The 13,905-nt window shown below is 43.8% G+C and overlaps 1 protein-coding gene across 2 annotated transcripts in view; it reads left to right on the top strand.

Annotated features, from left to right (window-relative positions):
• RUNDC3A (RUN domain containing 3A) overlaps positions 1-11,166 on the top strand; it is a 31,157-nt gene extending 19,991 nt beyond the window's left edge. The window contains exons 5-11 of one of the 2 annotated variants that reach the window (XM_053265496.1): positions 810-899; positions 1,816-1,896; positions 2,679-2,844; positions 3,965-4,122; positions 7,107-7,271; positions 8,448-8,554; positions 9,800-11,166. In XM_053265496.1, coding sequence (XP_053121471.1) covers positions 810-899; positions 1,816-1,896; positions 2,679-2,844; positions 3,965-4,122; positions 7,107-7,271; positions 8,448-8,554; positions 9,800-9,942 — 910 coding nt within the window. In that variant the 3' untranslated portion in view covers positions 9,943-11,166. The remainder of the gene's footprint in view (positions 1-809; positions 900-1,815; positions 1,897-2,678; positions 2,845-3,964; positions 4,123-7,106; positions 7,272-8,447; positions 8,555-9,799) is intronic. The other variant, XM_053265497.1, reaches the window with a different exon arrangement.
• Positions 11,167-13,905: the final 2,739 nt, after the last annotated feature.

Raw genomic sequence — 13,905 nt, 5'->3', positions numbered from 1 at the left:
GATGATGCCTTTCAGCATCTTCCTATATCGCTGCTGCCCAATATAAGTGTTTCCTATAGTCTGGGAAACATAGCAGCGGCGATTCGAACTGGCGACCTTCTGCTTGTTAGTCAAGCATTTCCCTGCTGCACCACTTAAGGTGGCTTACATAGATATAAATAAATAAAATGGCTCCCTATCCCCAAAGGGCTCACAATCTAAAAAATAAATGCAAGACAGACACTAGCAACAGCCACTGGAGGGATGCTGTGCTAGGGATGGTCAGTTGCTCTCTCCCTGTTAAATAAAGAGAATCACCACTTTTAAAAGGTGCAGGGAATCAGTTAGCAGGGAATTTGACATTTTGTTTCCCAGTTTGGAGAGATCCTCTTGGAGCTCTTCACAGTCCACTTTCATTTTCACACCCTGAATAATTTGGCGTCATCTGCCACAGACTTGGCCAGCTCAGTGCCCATCCCTGACTCCAGATTATTTATGAAGTCCTTGTGACCTGATGTGTTTTACTTGTGGCAGGTTCTCATGCCTCAGAAAAAAATGCAAAAGCCAAGCAGTTAGACGGGGTGGATCCTTCCTCACGTCCCAGCTGGAAATACCCAACACATAAAATGTTGCTTACAGCACATTATCCAGCTATTGACAAAATATAGTGCCCATAGTCAAGTTTGCAAAAAAAAAAAAATTAAATGTTTTATTAAAGGTATCTTTGGAAGCCACACAGGTGTCTTTGGAATTTTGGAAGCCTCACAGCCCAATCTTCCCTTATATTCCACTCCAGTTTAAGAAATACCCTGACTCACTCTCCCTTACAGGAGATTTTATGATGATGGGGCAATCATGCTGAGAGAGGAATCAACAGTTCTCACAGGGATGCTGATTGGACTCAGTGCCATAGACTTCAGGTATGTGCACTCCCCAGATCCTTGGTCCTAGAATTGCTTTAAGGGCTGCTTGTCATATTATGCCTGTCATTTGGAAACTGTCTTCTGGGAAACATTTATATGCTTGCCCCTATATTTCTGTTCCTACATTTTGACATTTGGGGTCCCTGTGTTGCACACTAAATCCCAAGTGGGGCTTTCACTATGGTGAAGGGAAAATGGGCACTTGGTACATATTCAGAATAAATCTTTGTTCCCATCTAGAGAGAGAGAGAGAGAGAGAGTGTGTGTGTGTGTGTGTACACACACATACACACCCATCAGTTGAAAGAAGTGGGAAATTGGGGTCCAGTAGCTTCAGTCTTGTGCAGTTAGCAACATTTTAGCCCAGCCCAAATATTTAGAACACAAAGTTGAAAATTTCAGGGTATGTTCATTTGATGGGATCTGGTATTGTGGTGGCAAACATGAATTGTTCCCTTTGCTAAGCAGAGTCTTTCCTGGTTTGCATTTGAATGGGAGATATGTATAAGCACTGTAAGATATTCCCCTTAGGGGATGGAGCTACTCTGGGAAGAACACCTGCGAGCTTGCTTGCAGAAGGTTCCAATTTCCCTCCCTGGCATCTCCAAGATAGGGCTGAGAAAGATGCCTGCCTACAACTTTGGAGAAGCGTAGACAATACTGAGCTAGATGGACCAATGGTCTGACTTGGTATAAGGCAGCTTCCTATGTTCCCGTGATAGTTGTGATAAATGTACTGAAATGTACTGATGTACTCTTCCAGCTTGAGGAAGAGCCATTATAACAGTATTAGAAGTATTATTCCTAAGCCATCTGGGTATCTAAAGGCAGATGCTTTTGATATATCTAAAGGCAAGTGCCTTGATATAACTTTGCTTTTGCTTGCATTCTTTCCCATCCTGGTTTATTGCAGTTTCTGCTTAAAAGGGGAAATCATGGATGGCAAGACTCCTGTGGTTATTGACTATACTCCATACCTGAAGTTTACACAGAGGTAACAGCTACTGCATCTGGGGATAGTCTTTGAATGTGCAAGGTTTAGTAAACAGGGCAGGGGGATATTACATTAGGGGAACTGAGCTAGCGGAGTCTTGAAATTTATAAAGTGCCTTAAATTATGCTAGAAGATGTTACTAAGCATTAGAGATTTGCAATAAATAACAACAGAGGCCCTTTTCACAATTAAATAAGTTGTTGCATGTCTGTAATTCAAGTACAAATCTTACCTTGGTTAGAAAGTACATTTCGTTTAAGGATATCTGTCTTCTGCTTTTGGTCTTTCATTAACCACACTCACACGTTCTAAACAGTGACTGAGTACTGCAAATGATATGGTAGAGTCCTGAAGTCGCAGAACTGACCTTTTCATTTCAGACTACAGACAGGGGATTCTACTTTTGAATACTTCCCCACATTTAAAAAAACAAAACAATCAATCACCTCTGTGTAGATAAAAGACTGCAGTGGGGGCCATTTTAAAAATGGCATCTTCCTTCTATGACACTTGCTGCATGTGGGCCTAACACATTTTCTGTAAAAGGAGTTGTAAAAACACCCAGGACACTTCTTTCAGGGGAGGAACAAGAAACCACTAAAACATAACAGCTCAGTTTTGGAATGTAACACATGCTATACACATTAAAAACATTAGTAGTGGTTGAACATGGTTTCCACTTCAGTTACATCCGGCCCCATAAAAACACTGCATGAGTCTGGCAAAAAAGGCAAGAAAGGAGCTGCCTTCTCCACACTTAACATCTCAATCTCTCTGAGCAGTTACGATTACCTAAGTGATGAGGAGGATCGGCGCAGCTTGGAAAGCAGCACAAGTGAGGACAGTTCCCCTGACCACCCCTACTTACCCCTGGTGACCGCTGAAGACAGTTGGTACAATAAATGGCGCAAGATGGAGCAGAAGTTTCGCATTGTGTATGCACAAAAGGTACCTGCATCTCAAGTGCAATGCATCGCTCAGAATTAGCATCTCTTTAAGTTTGGAAATCCAAACATGTATAGATTTCCAGACCATTCAGAACATCTCCCAAAGCCATTCAGAACAGCAGGAGTAAAGTCCTGCCAGGATCCCTGTCCCCAGATTTACCAGCCTGATCCATTTCCAGCATACACTGATGGATTGTTCTTTTCACTGCACTGCTTAGTTCACTGCAGATAACGGAAGTCATTTTCCATATGTGCTGCCATAATGATTTGGGAACCTGAAAATTTATCCTGAGCTGAAATCGAGGTCTTTTTTTTTGGTGGAGGGGAGGAAGGTAAACAATTTGGGAACCTAAAACCAAGGGTTTCTCATGTGAAAATAGGCACAGATAACCAGCATAATACAAATCAGACCATGAAGTAAAAATGAAAAATATCTAATTAATATAATAATAAATAATAATAATTCTAAAGAATGTTGTAAGCCTTTCAAGGAGAGCAAGATATAAATGTAACAAACAAACAAATTCTAAACTCTAATTGGGATACAAATAAATATCCCAATTACAATACGAATACACAATATCTAAATTCTTGTGATCATCCATACGTAGATAAAATAGTTTTTATAGTTTTTATATACATCTACAAATCCACTCCACAAATCCACAAAGGTAACCCAGTGGATAACAGTTTCAAAATATGAAATCTTTTTCAAGTGGATGAATACTTGTAGATTACAAAAAAATTACAGAGTCAAATATCCAAGGAGCACCCATAATTACTGTGTGTGTGTGTGTGTGTGTGTGTGTGTGTGTGTGTGTGTGTGTGTGTTACTGAAGATATCTCGGTCTTCCAAATTAAACAAACTTCAATGGGTAGCAAAGCTTTAAAATATCCTCATGGGAACACCTTTAGTCTCTGTGTTTCTTTATTGAAACTCTCGTGGTCTTAAGGCTTTAATTGGTTCCTATGAATAATGCAAACACATACAATGCACAACATTCTACACCGCTACAATTTAAGACCAAAAATCAAATAAATTAGGGTACCTCTCGACATTGAGTTCATCTTTTTCCCTCATTGTAATCCCTTCCTCCCCCACTTATTTTATTGTGTCTCAGGGCTATTTAGAGGAGCTAGTTCGGCTGAGAGAATCGCAACTAAAGGATCTGGAGGCAGAGAACAAACGCTTGCAGTTGAGGCTGGAGGAGGTGAAGGTGCAGAATCAGCTAGAGAAGCGGGAGCTGGAGGGCGTCATCTTGGAACTGCAAGAGCAGCTGTAAGTTGGCCCCACCCTTGTGCTCTGTTGCCCCATGCTGAGAGGTGCTGGCTGCTCCTTTGCTGTCAGCCAACCCCCGATACAGAAAGGGAACCATCTCCCTCCTACGTAGTTAACTTTCTTGCTCTAAGCTTCTTTTGTCCCCATGACCCCACATTAGAGGGGCTAATAATGCTCACTGACCTACCCATTTGTCTCATGCTGGGAAGGGTCTGTCTGAACTCCTTGTCGAGTTACTGGAAGGCCTTTTACAAAAACAACCTCAAGAATTCCGTTGCACATTAACTGTTTGTACATAAAGATGCATTGCTGTTTTTTGTTTTTTTTAAATACAGGCCCTTCCCTAGTTACAAACACCCATACTTACAAACAGAACTCCAGAGGATATTACATTACGGATGTCCCCAACTTATAAACGCCAACCCACACATATAGACAAGTATGTGGGAACTATTTGCATTCTGAGTTATGAACATCTGACTCACACACTTTTGGAAATTCACATTAATGTACAAAAAGTAAGCAGGAGGTACCAAAGGCTGTATTAATATAGATCTGTGTTCCCATAGATTGGGATGTTAATGTGCATATTGGCTTCCTGAGGCAATGCCCTGTGTAAACATAAAATTTTGTGGGGCTGTTCTTCACATTACTTAATATGCAATTTTTAATATGCCTGTATGCATCTCTGTTTACACAAGAGCAATGTGATCAAGAGAAAGCTTAGGGAACAGTTCATATATGCAGGTACATGATTAGGTGTCTTATCACTTGATAACTTGCTGCTGGATTTGTAATCTGATGTCACTGAAAAGCATTGTGTTTGAAGTTATATGAAGGTTCCCTCAGAGTTTTTGGATCTGTGATGGCTCATTCATACATCAAGTTATCGCTTAATGCTGCAGTAATCTAATGATTAACATACATGTGTGAACCAGCCCATCATAATATCTGAACCAGAATCTGCCTAGAATTTGAATGGATCTTCCCTCCCCACACACTTGCTATTCAGTTGCACAGCCGCCATAGGACAAGTGGGGACAAATGTCCCTGGACCACCAGGGTTGGGAGGGCTGCCACAGTGCCCTCTCACCTCACCCTCAGGAGACCCACTTGTCCTTCTCCCACACCCAGCCAGCAAACTAAGCACTTGCCAGCTGAGAGCACAAAGTGTGTCCCCTCACACACTCTTTCCCAGCCAGCGAATGAAGCCCGGCTGGGTGCTTGCTTGCTTTCTCTCCCTCACTCCAAGGGAGGAGTGGGCGAGGGGCTGCACAGCCCTCCTTCTGAGGGCTGGCCATGCTCCCTGCATGTGCGGGGTGGGCCTAGCACCCAGAAGGGCGGCTGCACAGGCCACTCCTTCCCGGCTGGCGCTTCATTGCTGGCTGGGTGCTGGCTTGCTTGCTTTTCTTCTCTCCCTCACTCTGAAAGAAATAGAGCACTGTCTTGGAAGAAGCAGGAGAGGGGCCATGCATCCCCTTCCAGTTGCTGACCATGCCCACTGCAACTGATGTCAGCACAGGGGGCATGGTAGGTGCGTGTGTGGGATGTAGCAGTGGGCATAGGGACTGCCAGCAGGAGCTTGTCCCCGAGTCACTAGTGATCTCTCTGTTGCTATCCGAATTAACTTGAATTTTGCAGCTGTTAAAACGTTCAACTGAGAAACCTGCGAGGATCTCCATAATTCAGGGATATGGGACCCGAAATATTGTGGGTAATAATAACGTCCTCCTCCTCAAAATTCAATAATCTCCTCCTCATCCGACTTAAATCAATAGTACGAACAGACCCAGTGGGGAAACATTTTGTCTCCTTGAAATGATTGGGTTATGTTATTTTACTTCTAGCCCACCCTTCCTCCAGAGAGCTCAGAGCAGCATACATTATTCTCCCCCTCCCCATTTTATTCTTACAATGATCCTGTAAGGTAGGCTAGGCTGAGAGATAACATGACAGGCCCATGGTCAACCAATAAACTTTATGACTACCTGAAGATTTGAACCTTGGACTCCCTTGTCCTAGTCCGGCACTCTATAACTCATTTCGGCCACACTGAACTGATGTTTCGTTTCTAAAATAAATGTCAAAAACAACAAGAACACTACCAGAAAACGATTCTCTTCCAAAGATCTTGCTAGTCTGAGGGCATGTGATGCAGCTAAGTCTGGTCAATGACTGGATGCACGACCACTGGGAAGCCCCTTGGATGCTGCTTTGTGTTTGATAGTGGGAAGAAAGGAGAATATTAGTGTAATAAATATATAATCATGAAGCCCATATTTGGGAAGCTGAAGATTTTTGGAGGTTTCATACATCTCCCCACCCAACCTCTTCTAACCCCAAACAAAGACAAATAAAGCATTATCTAAGGAAATCTTTTCTCTCGGAAATCAGACTGGACCAATGTTCCTCTAACAAGGATTCCCAGATGCTGTTGACTACAACTCCCAGCATCCCCAGCTGCAATAGCCTTTGCTTGGGCATTATCGGAGTTGTAATCAACAACATCTGGGAATCCCTGTTAGAGGGAACACTGGACTGGACTTTCCATTTCAGAACCAGGATTGGTAACTTTCCCTGAAGATTGTGAGCGGGGTGAGCCGAAGGCAGACTGCCCACAGTTTTCTGGTAGAACTCCCAGTTGTTGGGATTCTTGCAAAGAGTGCTGGACTATTTGGTCTTTGATCTGATCCAGCAAGGCACTTCTTATGCTTTTTTTATTGCGTGTTTATCCTGTCCTCCTTCTAATGGTGCATACTTCATTGTATAAATTTAAAATATATTAGTGGACCAAAGGGATTCTAGCAGAGCAAAGTAGACCCTACAAGACTGAAGTCAGACCATCCTGGTCCAACAAGACTCTATGGTAAGGTGTTCATCTTTGCCACATCTGGAAACTGACTTAAATGGGGGGATGGTCACAGTCATGTTCTTTGGTTCCCTTGCCTTGAGCTGACTAGCTGCATTCCCTCCTCCTTGATCAGACTTCCCTCCTCCTGCTCTGCCCCCAGGACGGGACTCATCCCCTCTGACAACACCCAGTTTACCCAACTTGCCAAGGAAATGGCTGCGCCTTTGGTGAACCAGTGGCCCTCTTTGGGAACTCTGAATGACAATGAAGGCCGCTCAGAAGCCAAACTGTACAGAAGGTAAGTATGTGCATGTGTGTGTAAAAAGACAGGGTTCCTCCTAAGAAGCTGACTCAAAGTTGGGAAGGGGCCAGAAGGTCACCTAGGTTAACCTTGTGCCTTCCCATTTGGAACTAAACCATTCAGGCACCATCTGTTCTCTACATATAAAGCCATAATGATCAGCCCGTTTTTCTTGAGAACTAGAAACCTGATAGCACAGATCCTCAAAATTCTTGGGGAGGTATATAAAGCCATTTTGTGCATTTTAGAAACTATCTTTCCAGGCTGGTTAACCTAAGTCACATGTGAGAACAGGGTTCCTCTGGCAGACCTGCTCTATTGAATGTGCAAAACCTGTGGTATGGGAAGTGGGGGAAAGACCCATATCTACTATGGGATAATACATGCATAAGAGTCTAGCATTAAAATTCCCCATAGGGAATTGTGAGCCTCGATACAACAACGATGCGACTAATATTTATATACTGATTTTCAACAAAATGTTCCCAAAGCGCTTTACATTGCTATAAATAAAATGGATCCCTATCTCTAAAAGGCTCACAGCCAGCAACAGCCACTGGAGGAATGCTGTGCTGTGGATGGATTGGGCCAGTTGCTCTCAGGGGTGGATTAAACTTTTTTGCTGCCTGTAGGCAAAAAAGATTTGTCACCCTGGCTTGAAGACTTGGGGGGTGGGGTCGAGGGCAAGTTAAATATTTTTAATCACTTTTTTCAACTGTCGCTGCACAGCAGGGATGGTAGCAGAAATGGGGGCGGCTGGCGGAGTGAAGTGAGGGGAGACCAATATGGGGGAGGCAGTGGCAGCAGCAAGAGCTCCTTCTCTGAGCCTGCCCGTGCCCCAAATGAGAGACTGGGCCATTTTCGGCCCACTCTGGGGCTCTCTGCGCATGCACGTTAAGTTGGGCAGAATCACAGGTGATTTGCTTCATGTTGTATTGCCTAAGCTTACTATGCACTTTAAGGACTTGGGGCGGGGGGGGGAGCGTGCTGGGAAAAGAGGTATACACAGAGTTATATATATTTTGTGGGGAAGAATTTTGATTCTGGATCAGAACTACACAGGCAGTTCACTAAACTATGGTTTTCTGGCCAGCCCAGAACTATTCAGATTCTGCTATGGATTGTGGGAAGTGGATGTAGGTAACCTGCTGAAATTTCCACCCCTCCTGCCAGGCACAGCTTCATGAGCACAGACCAGCTGTCAGCAGAAATTAGCCTGAGTTCGGATTCCCAAAGGCTGGGTGAAGGAAAGCGCGAAGGAGAGCCGTGGGGGCCGCTGGGTAAGAACTTTCAGGCTGGCTTGAACAAATCTGTGCTTCCTTTAGAAAGCAAGCAGCAGGGCTTTGGCTTCCCTACAAAAAGCTGTAGCAGCAACCGCAGCTGTAGTATAGCTGTAGTGAGGGAGGAGACCGCTGTTTCATATCTTCCCAGGCAGTCTTGGCCCTAACATTGAGTTCTAGAGTAAACCCTGGCTTTGTGGGGCTATGGAACAATCCTACCCACCCACCCCACTGCCACAAAAACCAGTTTATCTAATATGTAACGGCTTATATAAGCCCAGAATACCCACCTCATAGTAGAAGCTATCTGTTGAGTTTCTGCATGGTGTACTTGTCTGGCCTGCCTATTTCCAGCAAACCTCCATCGGGTAACTCTTGATGCAGAGATGTAGCAAACCACCTGCCCTGAAAGGAGGCGGTCTCTTGCATGAGTCACTGCTGGGGGGGGGGGCTTGCCTCCTTCCAATCAGCATTTACTCAGTGGGAGATCATTCTGCATGGTCTCTGCAGCACATGTGACTAAAGCATCCAAAGACAGACCCTAATACAGAGATGCACCAGAATTGCCTGCTCTCAGAGAGGAGTCCACCCATTGTATCTCTTCACATGTTGCTGCTCTGGGCCTTCTTCCTTCCAATCAGGAGGCATTCCCAGAACAGTGACTCACACAGATGCACACAGCCTGGGCTTCTTTGTGGGCACATGTACATACATACTAGGGTTAATCTAAGGGGTGGGAGTGTGCCTCCACTATCTGAAGTTGAGGAAGAGTGAATATCTAATTGGCAATTAGTACCTGATTTTATAGTCTAAGTAGAAGAGGACATCTATCTCCCATGGAACGTTTCTTCAGCTTTCTGGAAGAGATATGTTCCAAGCCATAAAGCCCTGCTCCTTAATCCCAGATATATTTATTTTTTGTGGGGAGGGGGACTGCTCCTCAATCAGGAAAGAAATACATCCTGTACACACTCACAGTAACTCTACTTTATTAGAACACATGATCTGGGACTGGGCACTGGCAATGCAAAGAGGATCCAGGGTTGAGCCCTACCTTAAATCAAGCCTCTCCTAGAAGAATGTATTAAAACAGATGTCCCACACCCTCAAGCACCTGTAGCCTGTACAAATAATGACCCTCACTTTAAGGATTAAGGTTTGATTCCTTAACCTTGCAGCAGCGCAACAAAAAAGCACCCCATTGTAGAGCATTCCTTTGAAGATTGTTCTTCTTTTTCTCCCTAGGAAAGGACCCAACCCCATCCATGCTAGGCCTCTGTGGGTCTCTGGCCTCTCTTCCTAGCTGCAAGTCCTTAGCCAGCCTTAAATCAAACGAGTGCCTGGTGAGCGACAGCATTGAACCCAGCCCTGCTCACAGCCCCAGCTGAGACGCCAGATCACTGGCCCCACCAACCATGTGATGCCTGTGGGGAAGCAGAGGCTGCAAGCGGACAAAATGAGTGGGCCCATGGACTTGATAGCAGCAGCTGGGGACAACCAAACCTTTTTTCCAGCCTGATGATACCGTAGGACGACAAGCCTGCATCTTCCATTGAATACCCTTACAAACAGACTTTCCTCCTTAAACTGGGATCAGGGAAATCAAAATATTCCCCACCCAGGATTTTAAAAACCAGAAAAGAAAAAGGCCGCACGCGTATTGGAAGCTGAAAGAATTGCCTGCCAGAAGCGCTTTTGTGCTTATATGAATCATTCAAATGATGCTGTGTATATTATATGTTATATATATAATATAATATATATGATTGAGCTTGCTGAGAGGCAGCTGCCTCCAGTAAGGAAGATTTTTAGCAATTAACAGCTGCACCACCAGTTCAACCTTTGGGGGACTAAAGGAGAAAAGAAGATGCCCAGCAGAGCAACGTGACATTTTGCAGACAGGAGACTGCGAAGCTAGGAGGTCCTCTGAAGCAAAAACGTCTGAACTATGTTAGGGAAAGGGTCAGAGCTATAGGTTCTCAGGCTGAACTCAATTGCCCATTCTTCATGAGGCATACCTGCACAATGAACAGCAAGGTACTCGGACCTTATACGTGCCCAGTGCCCAGCCCACTTACTGAGAACACAATGTGCCTGGGAAGATTTGAGTAACTGTTGGGAAAAGTTTTCCCTCTTCTCTCTCGCAGTCATCCACTCTTTTCCTCACAAGTGCAGAACCTGTTCCGAACAATCTTGCTACCTCCTTGCTATAGGAAGAGAGTTCTAGACTCCTCTAGGTGCCTGGGCTGCTTTGAGGTGCAGGCTTCCCTCAACCCCACTGGCCTCCCAAACAGAAGAATCTTTTTTCTATACGTTTCTCCTGCATGCTACAATCCCAGTGGAACTTTCTGTTATAGGGCCAGGAGTGTGAACAGCCTTGGGATGAGGCCAGGGGAAAGAGGGCCAGTTCACACATCTGGACTGTTGGTGGGGCAAATAAGGCCTCTTCCCCGGCCACAATTTTGATGTGGCAAAACAAGGATGCTCCAATATGCAATGAGCTTGCAAGTTGCCCCATCTTCCTCATCTGGAAAACTGTTGCTCAGCATCTGGGGAGGCTTGTCAGGATTAATGAACAATAATTAAAGCAGATTAAGGAGCTGGCAGCAAAACTGGAGAGGTCTCAAGTTTTTTCCTCCCTTGGACATGGATCATCCTCTGCCCACAGACACAGGGCTCTTTCAAGTTCTGCAGTCAACAAGTATTCCTAGTGTCCTGCTGTTGAAGGATTGGGAGAAATCATTTAGAGGAGAGATAGGTAATCTTAACACTCTAGCTGCTGTTGAGCTACAACTCCCATCATCCCCAGCAAAAATTATGGGAGTTGTAGTCCAACAGCAGCTAGAGTGCCAAAGATTGCTTACTCATTTTGGAGTTTCTTCCATCCCCAACCAAATGTTTATATATTGTGTAATCAGAGCACCAGTGGCTGCACATAACACAGAAATGACAGGGTCTCTAACATAGGAAGCTGCCATATACTAAGTCAGACCACTGGTCTATATAGCTTAGTATTGTCTTCAGACTGGCAGCAGCTTTTCCAAGGTTGCAGGCAGGAATCTTTCTCAGCCCTATCTTGGAGATGCTGCCAGGGAGGAAACTTGAAACTTTCTGCTCTTCCCAGAGCGGCTCCATCCCCTGCGGGGAATATCTTACAGTGCTTACACTTCTAGTCTCCCATTCATGTGCAACCAGGGCAGACCCTGCTTAACTAAGTGGACAAGTCATGCTTGCTATCACAAGACCAGCTCTCCTCTCTTCTCAAAGCCTTGCAATAACTATAGCATGTATGCAACTGGTCCAGGAAAATACTTCAACGTTTATATAATACATTTCAACTGACCAAAACTCTTTCCATATATTATCTCAATATTGCCTGTGACCGTGCTATACAGTATGCCAATATTGTCTCCATATTGCAGATGGAGAAACTAAGAAGGGAAAAAGAATGCCAACTTGCCTCAGGCTGTGTGATGAATTTAGTGGTAGAGATCGGATCTGAACTGGGAGCTACCTGAGCTATACTTGTACTTGTTCAGTCGGATTCTGTGCATGCTTTAGAGAGCAGTGACACAAGGTTTACTCCCAAGTAAGGATGTATTTGCAAAACCTATTCTAAATATTAGGGCCAGGATCCAAATAATCAGCTGGTTTTGCATATCCAATAGGGCTTTGGCCTTATCACTCTTCTAGCAGCCCCGCCATGCCCCATTGGAAGCCACTACTGCGAAGGCCTGGCATTTTCAAAGCAGCTTTAAATAGAGCATGTGAGGAGGGAGGAATCATTAAGCAAACTAGGGGGTGTTTAAGTTATTGGGGTGTCTAAAAGCTCTTTCGAGCTTGGTCCAGCTACTTGCCTACTTGAATACCTGAAATCCTGCTGCTTTTTTTCCTGAAATCTAGGAATTTGTAACAAATGGAGATCCACAAAAAGTTTGATGCATTTGCCTAAATTAATTCCACCCTCCCACAACCCATGACCAGAACTCCACTTTCACAGACAACCCCATTCACACTTACATTCCACTGACACATTTATCCACGCAGCCTAACAGTTGCCATAGTGACAATGCTACTGCTCTTTGCTGTAACCCTTCCTGGCAATCGTTCTATTTGCTGACCTAGTATGCTGGCAGGATTTTTTTTTTTTTTTTTTTTAGCATCCCAACTACTCAGAATTTAAGCATTCCTCAGCAGTTCCAAAGAACTCTTTTCAGTTTACTGAAGCCCACAGCCAGTTGTTACAGGTTTCAGAGATGGCAATCTGCAATTACCTTGAGGATATGCGCTTGTGTTTACACATCCTTAGGACTTAGGGCCCCTACATGGGAAGGGAGAGGCTGTAACTCTGTGGCAGATCATCTACTTTGCATGCAGAAGGGCCCAGGTTCAGCCTCGGGCTTCTCCAGGTAGGAATGGAAAATAAGAGAAAACAAAACCCCGTTGGGATTCAACAATATATCAGAGCATCAAGAAAGAATCCAAACATTATATACTAATATTTTAATATAATAATAAAACTATGGTCGAAAAACTGTCCAACTACATTACACATATTTTTATTGATTCAGATTTATTATATCTGATTGTCAATTAAATTTGTACAAAATGATCATTGAGATAGTCTGTGTCCAACTGGAAGGATTAGATCCAATAGTTCATTTCAAAATTGCCGGTGAATTGGGAGAAGTGTAGATGAATATTCCCAGTCTCATGTTTTAATTAGAAGATGAAGTATCATATCATGATAAAAGCAAACGGCAGTTCAATCCTTATGTTGGGTAGAGACCAGTGTTCCCTCTAAAGGCGTGCACTCAAAAGTTTTTTGATGTCCACTCAGTTAATTTTAGATCCTGCTCAGGTTGAATCAAGAAGGCCCCACTCCGAATGCACATGCGTGCACACTGCCTTGATACTGCCGCCCAGAACAAAACTCATTCCGCACACAGATGAAAAAAATTAGAGAACACACTGGAGAAGACCACTAGTAGAAATAATTTTTCAGCTAATTGACACTGAAGACTTAGTATAGCTGAAACGTGTCTGGCGACAGCACAAGACTGATCAGATGCTGGCAAAATTATGATATGATACTTCATCTTCTAATTAAAACATGATACTGGGAATATTCATCTACACTTCCCCCAATTCATTGGCAATTTTGAAATGAACTATTGAATCTAATCCTTCCAGTGGGACGTAGACTATCTCAATGATCATTTTGTACAAATTTTATTGAAGACATAGTTTTATTCATTCAGATTATGTATAACATAGTTGGACAGATTTTCAGCCATACAGTTTTATTATTATATTAAAAATTAGTATATAAGATTTGGATTCTTTCAGGA

Source organism: Hemicordylus capensis, chromosome 6, assembly GCF_027244095.1.
Source record: "Hemicordylus capensis ecotype Gifberg chromosome 6, rHemCap1.1.pri, whole genome shotgun sequence".
NCBI lineage: Eukaryota > Metazoa > Chordata > Lepidosauria > Squamata > Cordylidae > Hemicordylus > Hemicordylus capensis.
The sequence above is the reverse complement of the archived record's forward strand: the minus strand, read 5'-3'. Positions and strand labels throughout refer to the sequence as shown.